Source organism: Penicillium psychrofluorescens (assembly GCF_964197705.1).
Source record: "Penicillium psychrofluorescens genome assembly, chromosome: 2".
NCBI lineage: Eukaryota > Fungi > Ascomycota > Eurotiomycetes > Eurotiales > Aspergillaceae > Penicillium > Penicillium psychrofluorescens.
The window spans coordinates 2,607,776-2,629,653 of record NC_133440.1 but is presented as its reverse complement, the minus strand read 5'-3'; the positions used below and the strand labels follow the sequence as shown (position 1 = coordinate 2,629,653).

Sequence of the window (21,878 nt, the reverse complement as noted above, 5' to 3'; positions counted from 1 at the left end):
GCCATCCCAGGGCGTCAAATCCGGGATCTTGATAATCATGCCACACACTTTATCCGAGTCTTGCAAATCTTATCCACTCGGGCATTGTTCATTGTTTGGAGATAACAGCCGACAGGGAACTTCGTCGGCATATGTGTCCTCCATCTTTGTTTGTTTTGGATTGATAATAGAATAGAGGGGTTCTAGATCTAGAAAAAGGTAGCGGAAGGGTTAGGTTGTAAGAAACATATTTAGCAACGCCACGAACAACAGGTCCTGAATTTTAGGGTAGAGCGGGCCGAGAGCGAGAATGAGAGCGAGTTCGAGGCCGGAATTTTACACTTAAAATCCGTGCAGGTTTCTACACTTTTTAAAGGAATGTAAAAGGCACCATTAAATCGTCCCTGCGGGGAAATCCCAATTCTTCAGGAATGATGTGAAAAGCCTGGCTGAAAAAAAGTCTAATGCGAAGATAAACCTGCTTCAAATTTGAGCTATAGAGTCCACTAACTACCACTAATTAGATTATAAGCCCCACATCTATAGGGATGTGTCTACTCTCAGTACAATGAGAATGGGTTACAGTCAAGTGAATCCTCGCACACTAAATGTAACACCTTTAGAGTGACCAATGCTTAAATTGCTTCGTTGTTGATACGAAGTCGGTTCTCATACCCAGAATTACGTAGCAGATTTGGTGTCAGCCTTGAGATCGAAGGGCTCGAAGAGGCGACATTGGTAGTCAGATCCATGGTCGAATCGGGGTTAGAATTGATAGCAATAGTATGTAAAATACAGGTCTAGAAGTCGAAGGTAAAATGGCCTGCATCTTCATTTTAGTCTAGAGACTATTTGGTAGGGAGGGGAAGGGGGAGGGGAAAGAATCAAGGGATTTGTTTGATCATTAGAATGTAGGGTTAGGGATGCTAGGCATCTAGCCCGATTCTCGGAGATATGAGAAACGTGGTTCATCGTACTATGTGATACACTATGTGCAATGAGGGACACGTGGCATACTGCGAATAGCAAAAGTGTACTCCGAGTAGACACTCAATTGATACATCTTGTCGCCTTAAGGTCTGAGAAACAGTCGGAGAGTGCAAGTCTGAGGCAATGACACCAGTTCCAAGACGTACCGTAGCGAAGATTCTTTGCTCCCACATCTCACTCTTGCCTGTGCACTGTCCGTGTCTGTAAGGTTCCAATTGAGTCCTGTGACTGGCGCATTCTAATATTCCTCCTCAGGATGTGGCGCATTTCCAGTGCTTCATTCCTCGTTGCCGGTACCTACGCAGACTACGGCCATTCATTAATGTTAACGTGACTAGACAGTAACCCTTGTAGATGTAAACTTGTTTGTTGATGCTCTTAGTACCGAAGCATAAAAGCCATGGCTTCCGCATCGTTAAATTTCTTGATCGCAAATCCAGTCGACAATCTCTCGCCAATTCCGAACCGACACTCATTCCACTTGGGAACGGATAATTGTTTTCTTTCATTCATACTTGCAATTTCCGAATCCAAATTTACAAATCGTTTCCAAATTAAAAAATGAAGGTAATTAGCCTACTTCCGCTCTTCAGCGCAGCTACACTCGCTCACCCATCTGGTCTTGTAAGTGATTATCTGTATAGGGCTATAGTGCTTGTGAAATTAATTCAAGATTTCTAGTGGTGGGGCACTGACCAGTGCTATTCCATCCCCGCAAATACCGACAACTACTGCTTGGAGGGCCAGAAAGCTGGTTTTGACTGGTCTGACCTCGCCAACGGAGACAATTGGAGCCCTGAGGGCTTCAACTTTATTGGTTTCTCGCCAAAGAGCAACTGCCAGGCTGCTGGAACAGTATGTCCATATCACTTCTTTCAAGCTGTTGATTCTAACATTTCAAAGGGCAATTGTATTGGGGGAAAGCTATCGCGAAACGATAACTGGACATTGAGGGTGGACGCCGAGGCCGCGCCATTCTCCGTCCGCGATTTCCACCTCGCAACTTCCCGAACGACCGATGTTCTTATCACCTACAGCCTGGCAGATGGCTCATTCTGCCACCAGGTCGCTACTAGTTCTCCGGAGGGCCTCGATATTCACAATGATCAGTGTGGTGGCGCAACTTCGGTTGAATTCAGACTCCCCGAGGAGAGCGCATTTGGCGAATGTGATATGGACATTCATCGCATCCATTTCGACTGCTCGACTGGACCGAAGCCTCCTCCGACTCCTTCAACCTTTTCTCTCGGCTACCCCAAGCCTAGTACGACAACTGTGGTGGAGGTCCACACGTTTACTTTCACTAAGACCCCGGTCCTGACTACTTCCACAGTGTGGACTACAGCAGAGGTTACGATCACTGAATGCCCTCCCGCTGTGACCGACTGCCCTCCTCACTCTACGGTCATACTCACCTCTACGTATAGTTTGTCAACCACTGTGTGCTCTGCTACAGTCACAGCGCCTGGACCGGATCACACGATCCCTCCCGTCAATGTCCAGTCAAGCACAGTTACACGCACTATCACTGTGATGCCTAATACTGTGGAAACACCACCTGCTGTTTCGTTGTCTTCCTGCCCAGATGTGGTTCCGAAGTGCATGAACACTTGGCTTACGATACCCAAGTGTGACTCGAACAGCGATACTGGATGCTTTTGCCCGTCTACCATGTTTACAGAGAAGGTCACGTCCTGCATCAAGGCCTGGGGTAGCTCTCAGGAGGAGATCCGGTCCGGACTGTCATATTTTGCTGGCATTTGCGCCCCCTACGTTCCGAGCAATCCAACTATCATCGACCATGTTCCCCCTCCACCACCCGTCGATATTCCTTGCACTACCATCACTTGGTCTTCCGAGACAGTGACTGTACCTGTGGTGTCGTTCTCTACGATCACTATCCACTCTACCACAACAGTGAGCTTGATCCCTGGTAGCTCGACTACGGGTACCGTCGGCCATGGCCAAACTTCCTCGATGACTAGCAGTGACTGCACAACGTCAATTACGCTCAGCACGAGCTCCATCACCCCGTCGACAACCTGTACTTCTTCGACGACCTCCATCACTCCTTCGACGACTCCCATCACTCCGTCGACGACTCCCATCACTCCGTCAACAACCTGCACTTCTTCGACAACCCCCATCACTCCTTCGACGACTCCCATCACTCCGTCAACAACCTGCACTTCTTCGACAACCCCCATCACTCCTTCGACGAGCCCCATCACCCCGTCAACAACCTGCACTTCTTCGACAACCCCCATCACTCCTTCGACGACCCCCATCACTCCGTCAACAACCTGCACTTCTTCGATGCCCCACATCACTCCTTCGATGACCACCACAACGACTTGTACAAGTAAACCCACCGCGGCCGTGGCCACTGGGTCCGGAGGTAGCGTTATCACTTCCAATGATGGGTCGAGAACCATCTCGTGCAGCATCTGGGTCTTGGGTGTTACCTTCTTGCTTCTCTTCCTCCACTAAACTTTTTCCTTTGTTACATATTGATTTTTGCTGTAACTAATGAAGGGTTAATATTCTGTTTACTCTTAGGATACTATTGATCTTGGAGTCTAAAGTCTGCCAAATATTCAATACTAATACCTGTGTCGTTTTCAGTAATCTTCATTACATGTCATCTCAGCGTGCTAGGTAAAAATCGGCTTTATTAAACCTAGATTGTTTTAACTGAGCCTATCCAGCATATACTCTGGCCGCACTCCTTTCACGCATCTGGCACACTCAATTCTCGGACCCTGGGGGTTTAAAATATCCAATATGTGGTAGTAAATGTTTCCACCACATATTGTACACTGGAAATAGTTTTCAAGTCGATGGACTGGTCAGAGCTGTCTTGTAATTGTGTTTCCAAGGTCCGACCTGATTTAAACTAACTTCTGTTCTTATCTTATTGGTTGAGAAAATGGAACCAAACCATAACTGCATCTTTCACTCTGTTACACTCCAACCTCAGTGCCATTCCATGCTCATCGGACTCCCATATCCCGGTATCTCTCACCAAGTAGCTCCGCTGCCTCGGGATTCCTTGCACAACATGACACTGAGACTAACCTCCGCAAAGCTATGCTTTTTTCGTGACGTGGTGCAGAACTCGTCACTAACGTGTCAAATGAGTAACGCAGCGGACTATAGCAAGCGCATGGTCAAAAACCCCGTGGGGGCTTATGAAAGTTTGGAAGCGTTCATAGCTTCCCAACTAGCATTGGTCGGAGATGAATAACATCACCTGCTAGAAACATCGCTACAACGCAGAAGCTGGCATGAAAATGTTGCATTGTCGTTAAATATAAGATGGCGAGTGATTCCTAGCTAACTTCAAATGCTAGGAAATATTGTTTCACAATACGATCCAGTTGCGAGAGTACAACAGGCTTCACAAAGTACTCGTCCACACCAGCCCGTTCGGCAGCCATTCTATCCGCTGGACTATCTTGGCCAGTCATGACAAATATGAAGCTCTTTCGACATTTGTTCTGTTGCTCCAGGAATCGTATCTGCTGCGTGGCTTCGATACCATCGCACAATGGCATTTGCAGGTCCATGAGGATCAGATGAATCGCAGCATCCTGGCCAGCGGCAGGCAACGCGTGGCGCTGCGAAAAGATTTCAACGGCTTGCCGACCGTCAGTGGCGGAACATGATGGCAGTCCTCGTTTCCTGCAATACATCTCCATAACGCGGAGGTTGACGGCATTATCATCGACAATGAGAACTGTAGGCCTGGAAGGACTCGTGATGGAAAGGGAGTTTGGACTGGCTATCTTTAATTCCACACAAGCTGCTACATCTGGTTGGGGTGTCGGTGGCTTGGTGGCATCTGAGCCGAGAATAACTGGTTTGGTGGTGGATGATGGATGGAACACAACCCCTTTGCCTGTACTTGGGCATGTCTTCGATAGCATGAGCAATGGGTTATTGGAATGCAGCGGTGGTGGCTGGGAAGCTTTAAGTTCCAAAAAAAGATTTTGTGCTTTTTCAAGCGCCAAGCACAGAGCGGAGGTTGAAAAAGTCTTGCTGACGTAGACGACATTATTCTCAGTCTGTTCAAGATATACTTCCCTTTCGGAAGCTGGGATAAGACAGATGGCGACTTGCTCCAACGGAATCTGAGAGAGATGCGCACGATGTTTTTCGAGGTCAGGCACAGCATCAAGAATAACAAAGCAGTCTTCAATGCTGTGCGAGGGGGTAAAGCCATTGCGGGTAAGAAAACTGGAAAAATGATCGCACAATGATACGCAATTAGAGCCAGCAGCCATGTTGAAAAACTTTGGAGGCAGCTTGAGTTTCGAAGCCAGTGGTTGTGATGAAAGGGGCGAGCAAGCGCATTCAACCTGCCGGAATGTGGCTCTAAAATGGGCACCGCGGTCAATATCTGACGAGATTAAATCGACCGAGCCGTGAAGGAGAGTTGCAAATTTAGACGCGAGAGTGAGGCCCAATCCAGCGCCCGGCGTGTGGGAGTCAACCTTTGCGTACGGTTCAAATATGCGTTGTTGGTGATCGGGGGGAATCCCCGGTCCAGTGTCCTCAACATCGACGACAAGTTGCTTGCATCCGAAACGTATTGACGTAGTTATCGATACAACGCCTTGGGGTGTGTTTTGGATCGCGTTAATGACAAGTGGAAGCAGGCTGTCTCGAAGCACACCGAGATCAATCCGAAAACTCTCACAACCGGGAGGCAAGTCGTGAGTAAGGAAAACAGAGGTCTTGTAGCGTGCGTCCCCCGACGTTAGCTTGAGTATCTCTTTTTCTATCGCCGTCTCGAGCTCGCCAACGGTATGCATAGCATATTGCCGGTCCGTGATAGCAATGTCGGCCCACCGATTCAGAGTAATCATGTTGTTAACGATCGACGTTAGATCTCTACCTGCCATCTTGATTATATTGAGGTAGATGGAGGGTTCGGGCGACTCGATCACCGAGTTTCCTTTCACCAATCCCGACATCGGCAAGATTGATTCGCCCAAGCTCCGCGACTGCAGCTCCTCGGCCAAGAGTTCCACAGAGCCAAGTATGCCATGGATCGGCGTGCGAAGTTGATGAGAAAATCCCTGGAGGAATTTCTCCTTTGCATTCAATGCTTCTATCAGAAGGCGTTTGTGCCACATCTGGGAAAGCATGTCTGCGCAAGCTTGAACAAACCATGAATCAACGTCATCAAAAACCAGGTGAAAGTCTTTGGAGGCTATCACAAGTAGCGATGATCCCGTTATACTTTCGCATGGGGCGGCAATGATGCGTACTGTCCTAGTAGATGGTAGAGCAAGATGGTTTGAACTGGCAATGAATTCATCAAGATAGTCGGTGTCTTCCCATAAGCCATTTTCAAAGTCAGATATCAGTATCGGATTGCGGCCTTCAGTTTCGATATTGGTTGCATTGGATGGTTGCAGGTTGATTACCGCACTGGGATACGTGGTTCTCAGTATCCCGAGGACCGGCTCCTCCGATACAGCATCATCTATTTTCCTCTGCGCCGTGGAGAGGAGTTCAGCCATTTGGCGCCGTTCTCGCTGGCGCCTTACTCTTGCACATTGGACGAGATCAGAGATAACCCAGTCGGCTAGGCGAACGAGTGCTTGATGCTGTGTTTTGGTCAAAGGCTCCTCGCTTTTGGTTGATGCCACACAAAGTGACCCAAAACCAACAGAATCTCCGGATTCATTTTGTAAGCGAAGTGGTGCGCCGGCGTACGCTCGAAGCCCGCCAAGCTCGAGGTATGGCGATTCTTGGAATCTCCAGTCCTCCATGAGGTCCGGTAGAAGAAACACGCTCTATATTGAATGATCAGGAAACTGGAAGTAAAAAAGGGATCTGCAACATACGCCAGGAGGTTGAGTAACCGTGTGGGCACAGATAGTTTCACCACGCGGAAGGATGCCTAGCTCGAGGCCTACTGTGGCTAGGCGAATATAGACATTGACATCAAGAATGCCGATGACTGCAAACTCCCATCCGGTAAATTCCTGAGCGAGATGGGCTTTCTCCTGAAGCCCAGAGAGAAACTCATCCTCTTTCAGAATATCGCGGGTATAGTACCAAAGCATGGACAATCTGAGTCTTTCATTCTCGGCCAGGAAGGCGCGCAGATATCGATCGACGAAGCCAAGTGGCCTTTCAGGAATTGACGCGGGCGCATAAGCCTCTGCCTTGGGATAGAAAGTCGATTCGACTTCCGAGGACCACGGCTCAATCGGCTGGTCAACATGTTCCGGGTCGAAGATCGGCCCAACGGTCTGGGGACGAGTCCGTGGGGTTGAATGCTTCGACGTCAGAATAGCTGCATCTGCCTTGGGGAAGAACGTCATCCGTTGTCCACTATTGGGAGCCATTTTAGAGCGGCAGAAAAACGGATTCCCATGGAGTCCGCAGCGAGAGGAGTTGGACAATATCTCACCCGCAGAACAAGTTTCCCGCCAAATGCCCTACGCCAACGCACGTGACTTCACCCCCCCCCCCTTTGTTAGCGTCGGCTCTGATGACTGTTGACGCCCACACCGTTTGGCTGATGGGAAACGATGCCGATTGGTGCTGTGACATCCACAAGCCAGAATCCTAGACATGGGGGAAGGACGGATAATCCCACTTCTGGAAGCCGTATCTCGATCTGGCTTGCAGTAGTTTGCCGATTGTAGTAACGAAGGAGCTGTTCAGAGCGTTTGGAATTCGATAGTTGTCAATTTGTAAAAGGACTGATAAAACTAAGTAATAGCTGGAGCTCTCATAGTCTTTCTGCTCCCACGTGTCGGGCCGGGCCGAGTCCTTCTGGGGAGGGAAACAAGTTACAGCTGGATCACTTGTTTGTGCTGGAGGGCAAGTTACAAGGATCATGTGGTCTACAAAAACAAAAACTGTAACTAATTCATGTCATTCGATAGAAAAGAATACACAAAAAGCCTCATCAGCATCGTGATGGCGAAATGAAAACACATTAACGCATGGCAACACAAGAGTGGTATGGCTGGTCAACAAGCGTAACGGGCATACGTCATGGCGCATAAAAGGAAGTAACAAGATCATCAAGGTCAAGCACAAGGCAGACCGATCAAGGAGTACAGCACATGGCTAGACCTCATGCTGAGAGATCTGAGGAGCGTCGGCACGCTTCTCGTCTTCCATGCCCATCTCAGCGGTAAAGGTGGAGTGGGGAACCCACTTGGCGGAGGTGCGCGGAGTAGTCTCTTCCATCATCTTGTCAACTTGCTCGAGGGTGAGGCCCTTGGTCTCAGGGATGAGGAAATAGGTGTAAACAAAGGCGCAGGCGCAAAGGGAGCCCCAGATGAAGAAGACCTTGGAGCCAAGGTTGCCCTTGTCGGAGTCGACCATGAACGGGGTGATGACGGCGATGATCTATTGTCATTGTTAGCGGTGAGCGCTTCACGGCATGTCAGGTTGCACTTACGCAGTTCCAGAGCCAGTTGGACGCGGTGGACAGGGCAACACCACGGGAGCGAATGGGCAGGGGGTAGATCTCGCCGATAACGACCCAGGCACCGGGGCCCCAAGTACTGGCAAAGAAGAAGATGTAGATACAGATGAATGCAACCATGGCCGAAAGAGCCTGAGGGTTGTCGCCATCAGTCACACCAAGGATGGCGACGATGAACTGGCAGATGACCATGCCCAGAGCACCCCACAGCAGCAGAGGACGACGACCGATCTTCTCGATGGCGTAGAAGGAGAAGGGGGTGGAAAGGACATTGACGATGGTGGTGATCATGCTCAGCAGGAACGGGTTGTTGACGCCACCATGTTCCTGCTTGAAAAGGTCGGTGAAGAAGCCAGTTCCAAAGTAGAAGATAAAGTTGACACCAGTCCACCTGTTTATTGATCAGCAAGGGGAGATGGCAAGAATGGGAAGAGGCGAAAGGACTTACTGCTGCATCATCTGGAGCGAGGTACCCAACACGGTACGACGAATGTTGCTGTTGGGGTGGAAGATGTTGCCACTGAAGCAGTTGAGCCAGCTAGTGAGGTAACCACCCTCGGGGATTGACTGAAGCTCATACAGATGGTTGGCTTCAATCTCAGTGAGCTCCTCCTCGACAAAGAGCGAGTCCTCGGGCTGGCCGCGGATACGAGCGAGGACGGTACGAGCCTGGTCCTTGCGACCCTTGCGGATGAAGTAGCGAGGAGATTCGGGCAGGAATAGAAGACCAACACCCAGGATCAGGGCCCAGAGCATCTGCAGCCCAATGGGGATACGGTACGAGGCTGAAGTGGTGTAGTTCTGAGTGCCATAGTCGACGCAGGCCGCCAGCATCAAACCGATGGTGACACAGAACTGGTAACCAGACACGAGGGCACCACGAACCTTGCGGGGGGCAATCTCAGACATGTACAGGATGATGATGGCAGAAACAAAGCCCATACCGAAACCAGCGACCAGACGACCAGCAACAAGAAGACCCAGGCTGCTGGAGGCAGTCTGAAGGATAACACCGATGATGAAAACAACGCAGCCAGTGATGATAGTGGTGCGGCGACCGAACCAGTCAGCCAGGTCACCAGCGATCAGAGCACCGAAGAAGGTTCCAGCAGACAGGATGGAGACGATCAGGGACTTGCGCGACGCGGGGATAGCAAAGGCGTCGCCTTTGACGACATTGGGATCCTACAGATCAGGGTCAGATCGATCGGCAAAAATGTTAGATGGAAGGGCTGTGCCTACCAGGTGCTCGAAGGTTTCAATGAAGTACTTCATCGCAGTGACGCCGTTGATGTAGCCAGAGTCGTACCCAAAGAAGATACCACCAAAGGCTGCAAAGGCACACATGAGGTACGCCTTGAAGGTGACGGGCGCCTCCACGCGTGGAGTGCCGCCACTGCTCATGGGAACAACACCACCGGGCATGATAGACGAATGGACAAGTGTCTCAGGTAGATTGAAAGAACAAGCAAGAATGAGCAAAGATGGAAATCCGGGAGTGGGCGTGTGAAGAGAAGTGAGAAAGTGAAGGATGGGGTGAAGGGGAAAGAGGAAGAAGAAAGACCACGAGAGCAAGTGCACACCTTTATACTGGGTGGGCTCTCTGCCAGCTTAGGCAGGTACGACTATCATGGGGTCACGCACCCCACAGGAACCGAGGGCAAGGCAGAAGCATGAACTCCGGGTTTGTCTAACTGTAAACACGGGATGGTTTGCTACACATGTACCTGCTGAAGTAAATGATGTGACAAACGCCGCCATTCAACTTCACCGAGCAAATATTTGTATACTCACCCATATCCAACTCCCTTCTCGATGCGCACCTACGAGCAAGAATATTCTGCACAAAGTAGAGTGTCTGGGGAAAGCCATGCCAAACCACAGAAAGAGAGTCTAGACCTGCCAACCAAACAAATGCTCGGGTTGAACTCCACAAAGCTCGGCTCCGGATTCGGGCAACGCCGTGATTGGTCAACACTTTTTTTTTTTTGCTTCCCCCAAACCCTGGAAATTAGGAACGGAACGCAGTCGAAGAAGCTAGACGAAACCTGGATTATTCCTACGGCTCAGCCTCATCGCGTGAGGTGCTCGGCTGACCGAAAGAAAAGATGCCGAGGTGCCCGATACAGTCCCCGCCCGCCCGGAATAATATGGTCGTGAAGAACATCGCCACGCTCGGCTTGACTTGACGTGCGCTTGGACCTGTCCGAAACATCTAAACGAAAGATCAGTGCAACCGACCAGAATTACTCAACCACTTTTCTGGGGGATGCTTCCGTGCCATCGAATCAATCGGCCCGCGGAATCCATCTAGTCAGCTGCCCCGAGCAAAATCCAAGTATTTTTACACTATTGTGGGGTCCCAGAGAAAAATAATCCAGCACGGTACAAGGCCTCGGTCGCCCTGACCTTCGGGGGAAATTCAAACTCAATTGTTGGTCGGCCGGGGTTATTTCCCCCCGGGGAATATCTAGACTTACATTTTCGGCTTTCGCCGTACAGCGAACATACCGGGCGAGCCGTGGTTTCATACCGGGGATACGGTATGCCGTGAAATGGGACCATACAATTTTCACCTGGCACATCCACTTTTAGGGGTTCGCCTATTTCTTGTGGTCTGCCGCAGCCATCTGGTCTCCGCAGGCTTTGAACACAGACTATTAAGCCGACGGGGAATTGTCAGTACCAAATTAGAAACCTTGTTTCGCCTCGATAAATTTCACCTACTCACTTAGTGGAGTCTCTACCAAACCTTAACTCGAGCGGATTATCTTTCTGAGCGCATGGTGAAGGAATTAATAGCATGACCAGGAGGCATATAGATTTTTCTAGATGAAACACAGATCCTAAGATTGCGCAAAATTCTCCATTGCGCGACTAATCTTTGTTTTCAAGTACTTGGGTGCTTGTTAGTTAGTTAGTAGGTGGGCCCTTGTTTACCAATGGTCAAGACTTGTCCCAAGGGTTGAGGGTAGAGCCATACAAGTAACTAACGGCTTTAAGTTTGGTCAAATATTGTTCCGTCACGGCGCAGGGTCTAGAAATGGAAGACCACGTGAAACGGCAGCGAAGAACCTCCATATTGACTTGCATTCCGGAGTAATATTCAAGCGTGAACTCGATAGCAGTGGCTAGCAACCTTCTCCCGATGTGTGATTCCAGCGATAATAATCTGAAAAGAAAGATCAAACGGCAACAGATATCTGGTACGTTCAGATTCAACTTCATCTTTAGACGCAAATAAATTCCAAGATCCGAGGCATTCCCTCGGCCAACATTCCAAAAGTTTAACAACTGAGGATAGAACCAAAAGAGAATAACCAACCCTCAATCTAACGATACCTAGTCTCACGCACCCTCATCACCATTAAACACCAGCCCCTCAAGCGTCCCGCTGCTGCGCCAGTCCTCAATCCTCTTTGCATAACTCCCAACGCCTTCTCCCCAGATAGCGAATTTCCCAGCCACCATCTTCTCATGGTCCTTCAGCTTGTGTCCCTCCCGGTTATAGTAACTGGGCGTACAGTCCGCGACACCGGCGAGGGCCCGCGCATTCATGAGAATCTGCATGGCCCAGCTCTCCTCGGCTTCCGAGCTTGGTTCGACGGTGAATTTGGCATCACGAGCGTTCAATCTGGCCGCTGACTGCGATATGATGTAGGCAACATGGCTCGCCAGTTGATCGAGAACATACATGTGATTGGGGGAAGCGCCAGCCTGAGAAGGACCTGAGATGAACAAATTGGGGAAATCGTGCGTGATCACTCCGTGCAGGGTAGCAGGTCCGGATGCCCATTTCTGTTGCATGGTCTTGCCGCCCCGGCCGAGGACCTTCATGAAGCCTCTCTCTGCGCTGTTGCCGAGGGCATAGCCTGTGCTGAAGATCATGGCGTCGAGTTTGATCTCTTTGCCACCGACAAGGACTCCCCCTGGTGTCATGCCCTCGATTCCACGGCCCAGGGTATCGACCAGCGTGACATTGGGTCGATTGAATGTCTCAAGAAAGTTCTCACTGAAGCAGGGTCGCTTGCACCAGCCCGCGTACCATGGTTTCAGGAGGTCTGCTGCGGCTTTGTCGGTGATTGTGTCGTCAACGCGCTTGCGAATGTATTCCTGCCTGGTGAAGTCCACGCGCTGCATTTGCTCCAGGTAGTCTGGTTGTACGCCGGAGGGGCCGCCGATCAAGATACTGAACGACGGGAAGGATGTCCATTCGTCGTTCACCAGGTTTGTTTCCGGGAGGGGGGATGCGTTGCTCACGAATGCGTTGAAGTTCTCCATGCGTTTCTTCTGCCATCCCGGACCATGCGTCTGGATATTCTCGGCCCACCAAGCTGGGACAGTCGGTTTATTGTCGCGATGATCCACAGATGACGGCGTACGCTGGAAGACAAACAGTTCTTTGGCCCATTGAGCAACATGCGGGATAGCTTGGATTGCAGTTGCGCCCGTTCCGACGATCCCAACTCGCTTGTCGTGCAATCGGTCCATTATGGGATTCTCCTGCGTTCCTCCAGTGTACTCATAATCCCAGCGAGAAGTGTGGAAGATGTGACCGCCATAGCTCTCAATTCCAGGTAGCTTGGGTATCTTGGGAACGTTGAAAATGCCCATGGCATGGATGACGAAATCTGAGTGCAATGTGACTGGTTTCTGAGCTGCCGCGATGGGAGCAGCTGAGACCACCCAATGCTTATTTCCGTCATCCCAGCTCATCTCATCGACCGTGGTGTTGAAAACAGCCCGAGAGGTCAGCCCCCACTCGCTAGCAATGCGCTCTGCATAGGCCCGCAATTCCGACCCGGGTACATACTTCTTCGTCGGTATGTGACCCGTCTCTTCTAGCAGGGGCATGTATATGTAGCTTTCGGTATCACAATGCAATCCTGGGTACTGGTTCCAATACCAAGTGCCCCCAAAACCGCCGGCCTGGTCGATCATGATGATTTCATTCGCAGAGCAGAAGCCAGTCTGGAGAAGGCGCACTGCATACAACAGGCCTCCAAATCCAGCGCCGACAATGAGAACCCGATGGTGTTCCTGATGGAGAAGGGGATTGTGGTGAACATCTGACCTTTCGGCGGAACTGGCTGGTCCTCCTGCAACGCTGCTCAGATCAATGTACTGCGCAGTACCTTCGGGGCGATGGCGCTTCTCCCGCTCAGACTGGTATTTCTGCTGCGTCGCTATTAGAATGTCATGGTCAAGCGTGTCCAGACTGGCGATGGTGCTATTTGGCTGGGCTGCAGGTGGCACGGAAGCGGAGGCCATTGCGGCGTTGGTGGCTGTTGGTGATTATAGGGAAGTAAATTATTTTGGAGCGATCATTTTATATCTGCCCTTTCTCAAGAGGAAATCTCCAGCAGATTGACACGCAATCGAGCGAACATTTCCAGCCAACGATCAATGCGCGGGAGTGTAGCATCCGAGCACGATCCTTTGTCTGTCTCAATTAGGTAACCGTTTCGAACATCGGATGCGCTAAGGAGTGGATTCCGGAAAGTGCTTTTGCCGCTACCCGTTCCAACTTCAAAGGTCACAACAACTTATTATAAGTGTGTGAGCTTCGTCTTGTTAAGAGCTGTAAATTTCTAGCTGCCATCACAGTGGCATCATTGTCCAAAAGCCATGTATGAGTTTTGTTTCCCAATGTTGTACTAGATAGAGTTTATTGGTGCGAGCAAACCGAAGCTTCTTCCAGGACAGCTGTTTATGTATGTCTTAAGGATATTGCAGCTGTGATAAGGTCTATTCGTCACCTTCCAGATTAGATCTATATATTGGCCCCGTTCTGTCTCTATCCGACTTGTAGAGCGACTCTGAACGCCACAGCAGGCAAATATAGACATCAATACATCACTCCAATAAATGGGCATTGCAAACTGTAAAGTAGTCCATACATTGTTATAACGTGCCACAAAGTGTATAAATGGGTAAATCAGGCTATTCCAAGTAGAAAATATATGTGGGCTCAGCATGTACCAACATTAACTAACAGCACCTTAGGGTGATAGCCCACTTTGAATCATAGCATAAAGAGAGCGGCAGCAACCGCGGCACCACTAAGCCCAATCCCATCAGCCATAGCAACCGGCATAGCTGCGTTGGTGGTTGGACTTGCTGATCCCGAAGTCGTGCCAGACGCCTCATTAGTCGAAGGCCCTGTCGTAGTAGCCGCAGCCTTCGCCGATGCTGAAGACACTAGACTTGAAAAGTCACTAGCCGTGAAAGGAATCTTTGCGATACAAGAGTTTGCCGCAGCCCGTTTGTTCTTGGCCATCGAGGGAACCCCGGTAGGGAGGACAGGGGGCGTGCTAATAGTCGTGGGGCCGGAAACGCAGCAGTAGGCATCGTTATCGTTGCCGTGGTCACTAACAGAGCCGTAACAGCATTTGGAGTTATACTCGACCCAACCCCCCGAAGGGCAATCGAATGCCGTCGTGGTAGCGGCGAGGGAGAGGATTGTTGAGAGGAGGAGAGTCTTAAGGGACGGCATTTTGAGATAATAGAAGGATAATGTAAAGTGTATGGTAAAGAAAGATTTTCGAAGTACCCTGGACTACAGCGAGTACCTTAGTTTTGTAGACGATATATATATGTTAAGAAGGACTTGGGTCAGTGACTATGCGTATAAAAATAGAATAGTTTCCTCCTTTATTGGAATAATAATTTCAACGCGTTTTCTAAACGAGAAAATAATAGGGGGCCTTAGGGACTAACAGGAGGACTGAGAGAGGAGCTGGAGGCCTAATAGTCTGATGGAGGCTCAAGGCAGTGATAGGGGTGGCGCGTCAGGTCAGAACTGACAGACCGACGGGAGAACTAGGGGATGTTTTGGATATGGCATTGGACTTTCTGGAAACTATTACGGACTCCGCCTTGGGAAAGGTGAATGTCACGTTAGAGGGAGAGAGGAAAGAGCAAAATAGAAATGAACTGGTTAGCAAAATGCGACTACGGAGGAGAGTAGGCAACAGTGGGGCGGACGGGCCATAGCTAATTTAGATAGCGACGGAGATTTTTTAGCGTCTATACCCCGAACGAGTTGGGATATCCGTAAGGAACGTAATGAATAATTTAGCTTTCTCTAGACGCCGTCGACCACGAGCCGGCAACCGTAGAAGGCCTTAATTCCTAGTATACTTCAAAATCATATCTTACACACGGGTCACATCAGGCACAGCCCCAGCGCTAGTCACCCCACAACACAGACATTCACACACTCTCTCTGTGTCTCTTAGGGCTGGAGTGTTACTATTATTGTCTCAGCCCTAAAAGCAATAAGAATACGCTATTTTCTCCGTGGGGCCATCTGAAGAGCCATATTTAGAAAAGAGGGAGGCTATGGAGGCTATACGAGCCCGAGCAATTCCGTCAACATTTGGTGGAGATAAGTGGATGATTTGGAGGAGATCTACAGGGGTAAGCTCAGCCATCTCCACAAGGGTAATCTACGATAGAACCAATCCCTATCCTCAATTCAGATAAGGCGGGCCATATTATACCAGATCAGGCAACGATTCACACATACCCAAATTTGTAGTCTGGTACATGTTGCTTCTATCCGTCCGAAAGAGGGAGTTGGGAGGTGGTACAAAAGGCATATGGAAATAGAAGAAAATGATACCCCTCATTCAGCGGGTAAGTGAACTGGTCATATACTATCGATATTACCATGATCATGGAGAGAGTTTCGCGCGGAAATCTTCAATTTGTGTCATTTCATCCTGGCTTATACAGGAATTTTTGCAATCAGCTATCTCTACACTCTCACAACTTGATTCCCGGAGAATAGATCTGCAATGCGCAAGTTCTGATCGGATAGGTCATCGATACCCCGCTTTCTAGACCGCTTTCTAGGATAGTCTTTGTATTATACACGAAACTCCCTCCTATTGAAGGGCGAAATTCTAGGAAGGTGCACTTAATATCTTCCAAGGGCCTCATTCTCCTTCTAGGCTTTGTTTTCTCGTTCTAGACCTCCTCGGATTCTCCATCTAAGCCCTCTACTTCCAAGCCCCATTTTTCCAATCCCCCTGTCTCGAGGCCCCCCGTTCTCCTGCCATGCCCCCCATTCTCCATCCACAATAGCAATCAAACTTCCTCAGCCTTGGAAGACAGAGTCAGGGGTATGATATCCCAGGCCAATCCTCACGAAGTGGCCCCCAGGCTCTCTCTTTCAAAGTGGCATCTCATCCGTAACATGATAGAGAGCCAGTCCTTCACCGTATCTCAGATAGCTAAAGAAGCTAAATGTAGCAGCAATTCTTTGACCAGTAATATTAATAGAGACTTACGGGTCCAAATGAGAAGCATCCATACAACCCAGTCTCGAATAGGTCGGATAGACTCAGCCTCATCCTTGGTTCCTCGCTTAGAGCACGAATTCGGACTCTCTACACCAATCAAGAAGAAAACAATCGCAGCTCCGTGCGCAAGGCAGCTGGGCCCTGGCAAGCTTCTTGGCATCCGGATCGTCTATAAAAGTTAAGCAAAATCCATGTTCGGAGTCCCTCAACACCCTAAATCATTCATAATTACCCTCACCGGTCCACTCAAAACTCGCAATGCTGTCCTTCAAGCCTCTTCTTCTCATGGTCCTCTCCCTCGCGGCCACTACAACGGCAATGAATTGCCCTAATGGCTGGGGCACAGCGGCCGACAAATGTTGCCCCGGCGCCTTGCTGGCTGACAGTACCGGGAAATATTGCTGCGTTCATGGCGACAATATCAACACCAACATCTTCAAACCCAGAAGTGGTACACCAGCGCAGAGTACGGCAGGCTCAGGTTCAGGCTCAGGTTCAGGCCCAGGTTGCTACACAAAGATTCCCTTGACCGCGAGCGATTATTCCGCACTGGCCTCTTCGGCATCATCGGCGCTTGCAGTAGGTTCCACCAACTCCCCTTCAACCAACGAAGCGACTCCTACAAGCTCGGGTGCTGCAGCTACCACCACCAATGCCGCCGTGCCGATTGCCGTAGCTCAAGAAATGATGCTCGGTGGTGCCGCAGTCGTTGCCGGTCTTCTCGTGCTGTGATTAGGAAGAGGTGGGCAAGATGTTTTTTGTTGGCTGGCTGTCACACTAGCTAGGTGTCTGGTTGGAGCATTTGGAGTTGTGATGTGGTCTGATATCATCGACAATAAGGGCTCTGGGTCATCTCTGAAAGTAGTCACAGTTGGCAAGAGCCATAGAGAAACAATATCATCTTTGTATATTATGTTTAGCCCTCTATCGCATAGGCATAGCCTGCTGTATTATGAGTAGTGGGCGTAAGACGAAGGAGCAAAATGTGACGGTCAAGGAAAAAGGGAAAAGCAGGCGGGCGGTCTTTGCCCAATCATCAGAACCACCAAGCGATTCTACGTGATTCCAAAGGACATAACGGTATTATGAAGATAACTCATCTATTGTAATTTGGCCGACGTGGTGTCGTATCGGCACTTAGATTTTAAATCTAAATGGCTGTTGCGAGTCAGTTAGTTAGTTCGTGCAATACTAAGCTAAGCCGTCCGTGCTCAGGGGTTCCCTTACAGGCCTCGGCATCCCCGGCGGCCCCACTTGGAAGGTGGCCTGCGACGGACAAGACCTCAACATCCTCATTTCTCTAGGTCGCCAGCCTCAACCCCATCACAAAGCCAGAAATCACTATGGCACAGCCAGCACCAACAATTCTCGCCGCGGCAATTCTCGCAGCAGGCTACATTACCATCAAATGCGCAACACCCCCAAACCCATCCCAAAACCGCCACAGCACCGACCGCATCAGCCTAATAGTAACGCTATTGACATCATTATCGCCCTTCGCGACCGTGGGTTTTATATACCACGCACTCCTAACAATCGTCCACTCATACGCGCCAACACACATCCCCCAGCTCTGCCCAGGATACCAAAACACCAACGACGCACTGTTCACCTGGAACGCGATGACCGCGTCCTCGCTGGCCGCCATCTTCGTCGGCGGATACATACGTCTCGCGGCGTATAGTGGTCTGGGTCGGTCATTTACCTTCCACCTCGCTGCGCCGGATCACCTCATTACAGATGGGATTTATCACTGGATTCAGCATCCCAGCTACCTGGGGCTGGTGTTTGTCACGGCTGGTTGTGGGGGGTTATTGCTGAGATGGGACGCGACACCGGCTTGTTGGGTGGATGGGGAGGTTCTGGCAATGTTGGATGGGTGGGGTTTTTCTGTTATTGTGGGTGCGTTGGTGTTGAATATTGCGGTTTGTGCTGCGAGGGTGAGAGATGAGGAGGATATGATGAGGGGGCAGTTTGGAAAGGAGTGGGAAGAGTGGCATCGTGAGACGAAGAGGTTCGTTCCGGGAATTTTCTGATTATAAGAGGCTCGTTGATTACTGGGATTCTATCTCTACAAGATAATATACTAGATTGGTATACACAAGTAACCCACACTTTTGGATGAGGCGTTAGCGCCACCATTCTCTGGCCATGTGGGCTATAACCAGATCCCGTCTCTTACTTCTTCTCATCCATTTCGTTCCCGGGTGTATGTCCAACCTTGGACTCAGCGGGCAAGGTATCCAGTGCCTCGGTTGCCAATTCAAGACGAGGTCCCGTGAAATTCTTCCGTCCGTCCACAATCCACTGGAACACGGAGATCATGATGATGACGGCGAACGCAGCAATACAATAATCTGGAATGGATATCAGCATGGTCATCAACAGGGCTAATTGGGTACTTCATACTCATATTACTCCCCGTGAGTTTCCGATCAGGAGGGAAGACAAACAACACGGTTGTCAGGGAAATATACGACAAGGCAACCTGATCATCAGTCCACGTTAGCAAGATACCCAAACCAATGCAGCCATTCGTATTATCTTTAATGTGTGGAGCTTACAATATCAACCATCCAGCCAACTGCATTGGGAAGCTTCCACTTCCCTGGCGGAAGGGCTTTACGGCCCTGCAGAACGTTAACTGCGATGGGGATTCCGTAGGAGAGGTCGAGGGCAACGACGGACGCGGAGATGATGGCGTTGAAAGCACTGACTGGTTAGCTTGAAGGCATACATGATTTGGATTGGGTAGAGTGCATTGCAGCAAGTTACCTTGAGGAGCCCATGAAGATGCAGCCGAAGCAGATGACCACCACAACGCTCAGCATTAGTGCATTCAGCGGCAGCTTCAGTGTTGGGTGGACAGTGGCAAAGAATCGAGATGCAGGAAGACCACCGTCACTGTATTTGTTAGAGGAAGGTTTGGTTTCTAAAATGGCAGACGAAACCCACCGTGCAAATGCAAAAATCATTCGGCTGCTGGTAGTCATGACGCTGAGAATAGCATAGATCATGCAGACGAGAGGGAGCCTATTCAGACAATCTTAGTCAACTCCTCTCCACCCTGAAGGTTGTAGCGACGTACATCAAAAGACAGATCGCACCCGCGCGATTTTGGGTTGCATCGTAGAGAATCTGCAAAAGTGGCCCCGCGGCTGCAGTCGTGACTTGATGCATAGGTCCTGCTACAAACAGCAGACAAATCAAGAAGATTGAGCCGGTGAAAGTACCGATAGCCACACAAGCGACCATAATCTTGGGTCCTTCGGTTGCAGCTCCTGGGACTTCTTCAATCATGTGTGCGACGGCATCCTGGGAGGCTTAGTTCTATATGTTCGATGGGAAGGGGTGAGTGCTTACGAATGCAGTCACGCCGAGGCCGCCTTGGAGCAGCTGGTTCTGATGTTAGCTGATTTGAGTTGTTGAGTTATCAAGGTAACATACTCCGAGTAGCCATGCAACGCCATCCGGCCCTAATATCAGTTAACAATGTATTTTCAGAAAGGAAGGAAGGGTGGGAGATGATCTTACAACCAGTTTTATTCACAAAATCACAGAACACAAAACTGGTAGGAGGTTACTTAGCATCTGCATATAGCATTTCAGACTGCAAGACTTACTATGCCGAATTGAAGTCAGGGGAGGCACAAGCAAGGACCGTGATAGAGACAATCGCGAACCCGCCAATGGACCATGTAACTAGAAGAATCAGTAAGGGTGTTAGACATCAATGACATCAACATACAGGCTCCACGATACAAGAGTGGTAGGATCGCATTTCCGAAGGCGTTGATGACAAAAGCGCCTACCGTTAATCCGATATAAATGAGGAACTGATGCCATCTTTTCGCTACATAGTCCTGTCGGTTGGTTAATATTGACACCAACAACAGGGAGGTGACTGTGTATACCTGGTGCATCAAGGAAATACATCCCACGATGAGTTGGCTCGAAAGCAGCGAGTTGGTAGCCACGAGGGCAACCTGCCAACCGGTCAGTTTTGTCTTGACCAACGAAAGAACCGTGGTGTGTTTACCCAGCCCGCCACGTTGATCCAGCCCGTGATCCATGAGAGGATGGGCACCCATTTTGGCCACGCGACTGTTCCGTTAGGACCTGTGTATTCGAAGTCGAGAGGATGAACATACTGACTATGTAAAATTAGGTTAGCAAGAGCATGACAGACCAGTCTAAAAGTACTCACCTGCAACCCAGTGATACTGTCCGCCCGCACTGCATTTGCCAGTTAGTCCTAGCCCATTATTCCCACCGAACAAGAGAGGAAGAGCACTCACGTTGGATACGCAGAGAGAAACTCAGCCAACGAAGCCGCAATGCAGAGATTACAGAATCCCGCGGTAATCAGACCTGGCCCGGTGGTTAATTAATTGTGTGTCCATAATTTTCCCCATGTCTATCCACTCACCCCACACCACGCTGGTACTGCCCCCGGAGTCCAAACTGATGGACAAACTTGCCGACAGCGCCGTCCACGACTAAATCCATAATCAGTGTTGTTGGCGGTAAGAATAAGGATTCGGCACAGACATTCAGCACGGCGAACGCCAATCCCAGCATCGACCTGCGCCCCGGGTAAGTCTATAAGCGTGCATGATTGATAGCGGGCCAATCGTACCAGGTCGAAAAACGCCGCTTTAGCTCCGGGCGATGGCCCATAGAGGCCAGTTGGGCGTCGTCATCTTGGCTGATATCCTTCATGATGTGATGCTCTACCTATGAGTTGCAATGATCGAAGAGAATCGAAAACAAAAACACACAAAAAAAAATGAAACACGGTCTCTAATAACCATACAATCAACCCCTGTCGGGGCATCCGGACTGGCGATGATGCGGGGAAGAATTCCATGACACACGACAAGGCCTGGTTTTTGGCCCCGATGCTCCGGTCCTGTCGCCCAATAATGATGCAGGAACAGCCCTTATCGCTCCACAAGCTTAATCAATCGCGTGTGTCTGGCATTCTCCTCGGCTTGGCCTCCCCATTCCGTCAGAGGACGCATGTACCTGCCGCATTGCGTAATAACTCGTTGGTCTTGAGATGCTCTGCTCTCTAAATGTTTGACTGCTATTGTGGACCGGCTGATAACCGAGGCGACATTAGATATGGACGGTCG

General features: G+C 49.9%; 7 protein-coding genes across 7 annotated transcripts; 3 read left to right on the top strand and 4 right to left on the bottom strand.

Annotated features, from left to right (window-relative positions):
- Positions 1 to 1,530: 1,530 nt before the first annotated feature.
- Positions 1,531 to 3,335, top strand: PFLUO_LOCUS3185 (uncharacterized protein; the record flags this gene model as incomplete). The annotated part of the gene is made up of 4 exons (XM_073780404.1): positions 1,531 to 1,593; positions 1,651 to 1,824; positions 1,873 to 2,886; positions 2,985 to 3,335. The coding sequence occupies 4 exons, from the start codon at positions 1,531 to 1,533 to the stop codon at positions 3,333 to 3,335; spliced, it is 1,602 nt and encodes a 533-aa protein (XP_073637262.1).
- Positions 3,336 to 4,301: 966 nt separating this feature from the next.
- PFLUO_LOCUS3184 (uncharacterized protein) lies at positions 4,302 to 7,334 on the bottom strand (the record flags this gene model as incomplete). The annotated part of the gene is made up of 2 exons (XM_073780403.1): positions 4,302 to 6,776; positions 6,828 to 7,334. 2 exons carry the CDS (start codon positions 7,332 to 7,334, stop codon positions 4,302 to 4,304), a joined length of 2,982 nt encoding a protein of 993 aa, XP_073637261.1.
- A 733-nt stretch (positions 7,335 to 8,067) lies between these two features.
- Positions 8,068 to 9,856, bottom strand: PFLUO_LOCUS3183 (uncharacterized protein; the record flags this gene model as incomplete). The annotated part of the gene is made up of 4 exons (XM_073780402.1): positions 8,068 to 8,352; positions 8,405 to 8,822; positions 8,880 to 9,616; positions 9,674 to 9,856. The coding sequence occupies 4 exons, from the start codon at positions 9,854 to 9,856 to the stop codon at positions 8,068 to 8,070; spliced, it is 1,623 nt and encodes a 540-aa protein (XP_073637260.1).
- A 1,923-nt stretch (positions 9,857 to 11,779) lies between these two features.
- PFLUO_LOCUS3182 (uncharacterized protein) lies at positions 11,780 to 13,702 on the bottom strand (the record flags this gene model as incomplete). Its single annotated transcript, XM_073780401.1, has 1 exon — positions 11,780 to 13,702. The coding sequence occupies one exon, from the start codon at positions 13,700 to 13,702 to the stop codon at positions 11,780 to 11,782; it is 1,923 nt and encodes a 640-aa protein (XP_073637259.1).
- A 3,323-nt stretch (positions 13,703 to 17,025) lies between these two features.
- PFLUO_LOCUS3181 (uncharacterized protein) lies at positions 17,026 to 17,472 on the top strand (the record flags this gene model as incomplete). The annotated part of the gene is made up of 1 exon (XM_073780399.1): positions 17,026 to 17,472. The coding sequence occupies one exon, from the start codon at positions 17,026 to 17,028 to the stop codon at positions 17,470 to 17,472; it is 447 nt and encodes a 148-aa protein (XP_073637258.1).
- Positions 17,473 to 18,083: 611 nt separating this feature from the next.
- PFLUO_LOCUS3180 (uncharacterized protein) lies at positions 18,084 to 18,776 on the top strand (the record flags this gene model as incomplete). Its single annotated transcript, XM_073780398.1, has 1 exon — positions 18,084 to 18,776. One exon carries the CDS (start codon positions 18,084 to 18,086, stop codon positions 18,774 to 18,776), a length of 693 nt encoding a protein of 230 aa, XP_073637257.1.
- A 142-nt stretch (positions 18,777 to 18,918) lies between these two features.
- Positions 18,919 to 21,462, bottom strand: PFLUO_LOCUS3179 (uncharacterized protein; the record flags this gene model as incomplete). The annotated part of the gene is made up of 18 exons (XM_073780397.1): positions 18,919 to 19,097; positions 19,150 to 19,228; positions 19,305 to 19,452; positions 19,516 to 19,644; positions 19,696 to 19,773; positions 19,829 to 20,055; positions 20,104 to 20,136; positions 20,188 to 20,216; positions 20,275 to 20,309; positions 20,364 to 20,442; positions 20,489 to 20,603; positions 20,655 to 20,726; positions 20,780 to 20,894; positions 20,944 to 20,976; positions 21,039 to 21,111; positions 21,170 to 21,239; positions 21,292 to 21,325; positions 21,380 to 21,462. 18 exons carry the CDS (start codon positions 21,460 to 21,462, stop codon positions 18,919 to 18,921), a joined length of 1,611 nt encoding a protein of 536 aa, XP_073637256.1.
- Between the last annotated feature and the right edge of the window lie 416 nt (positions 21,463 to 21,878).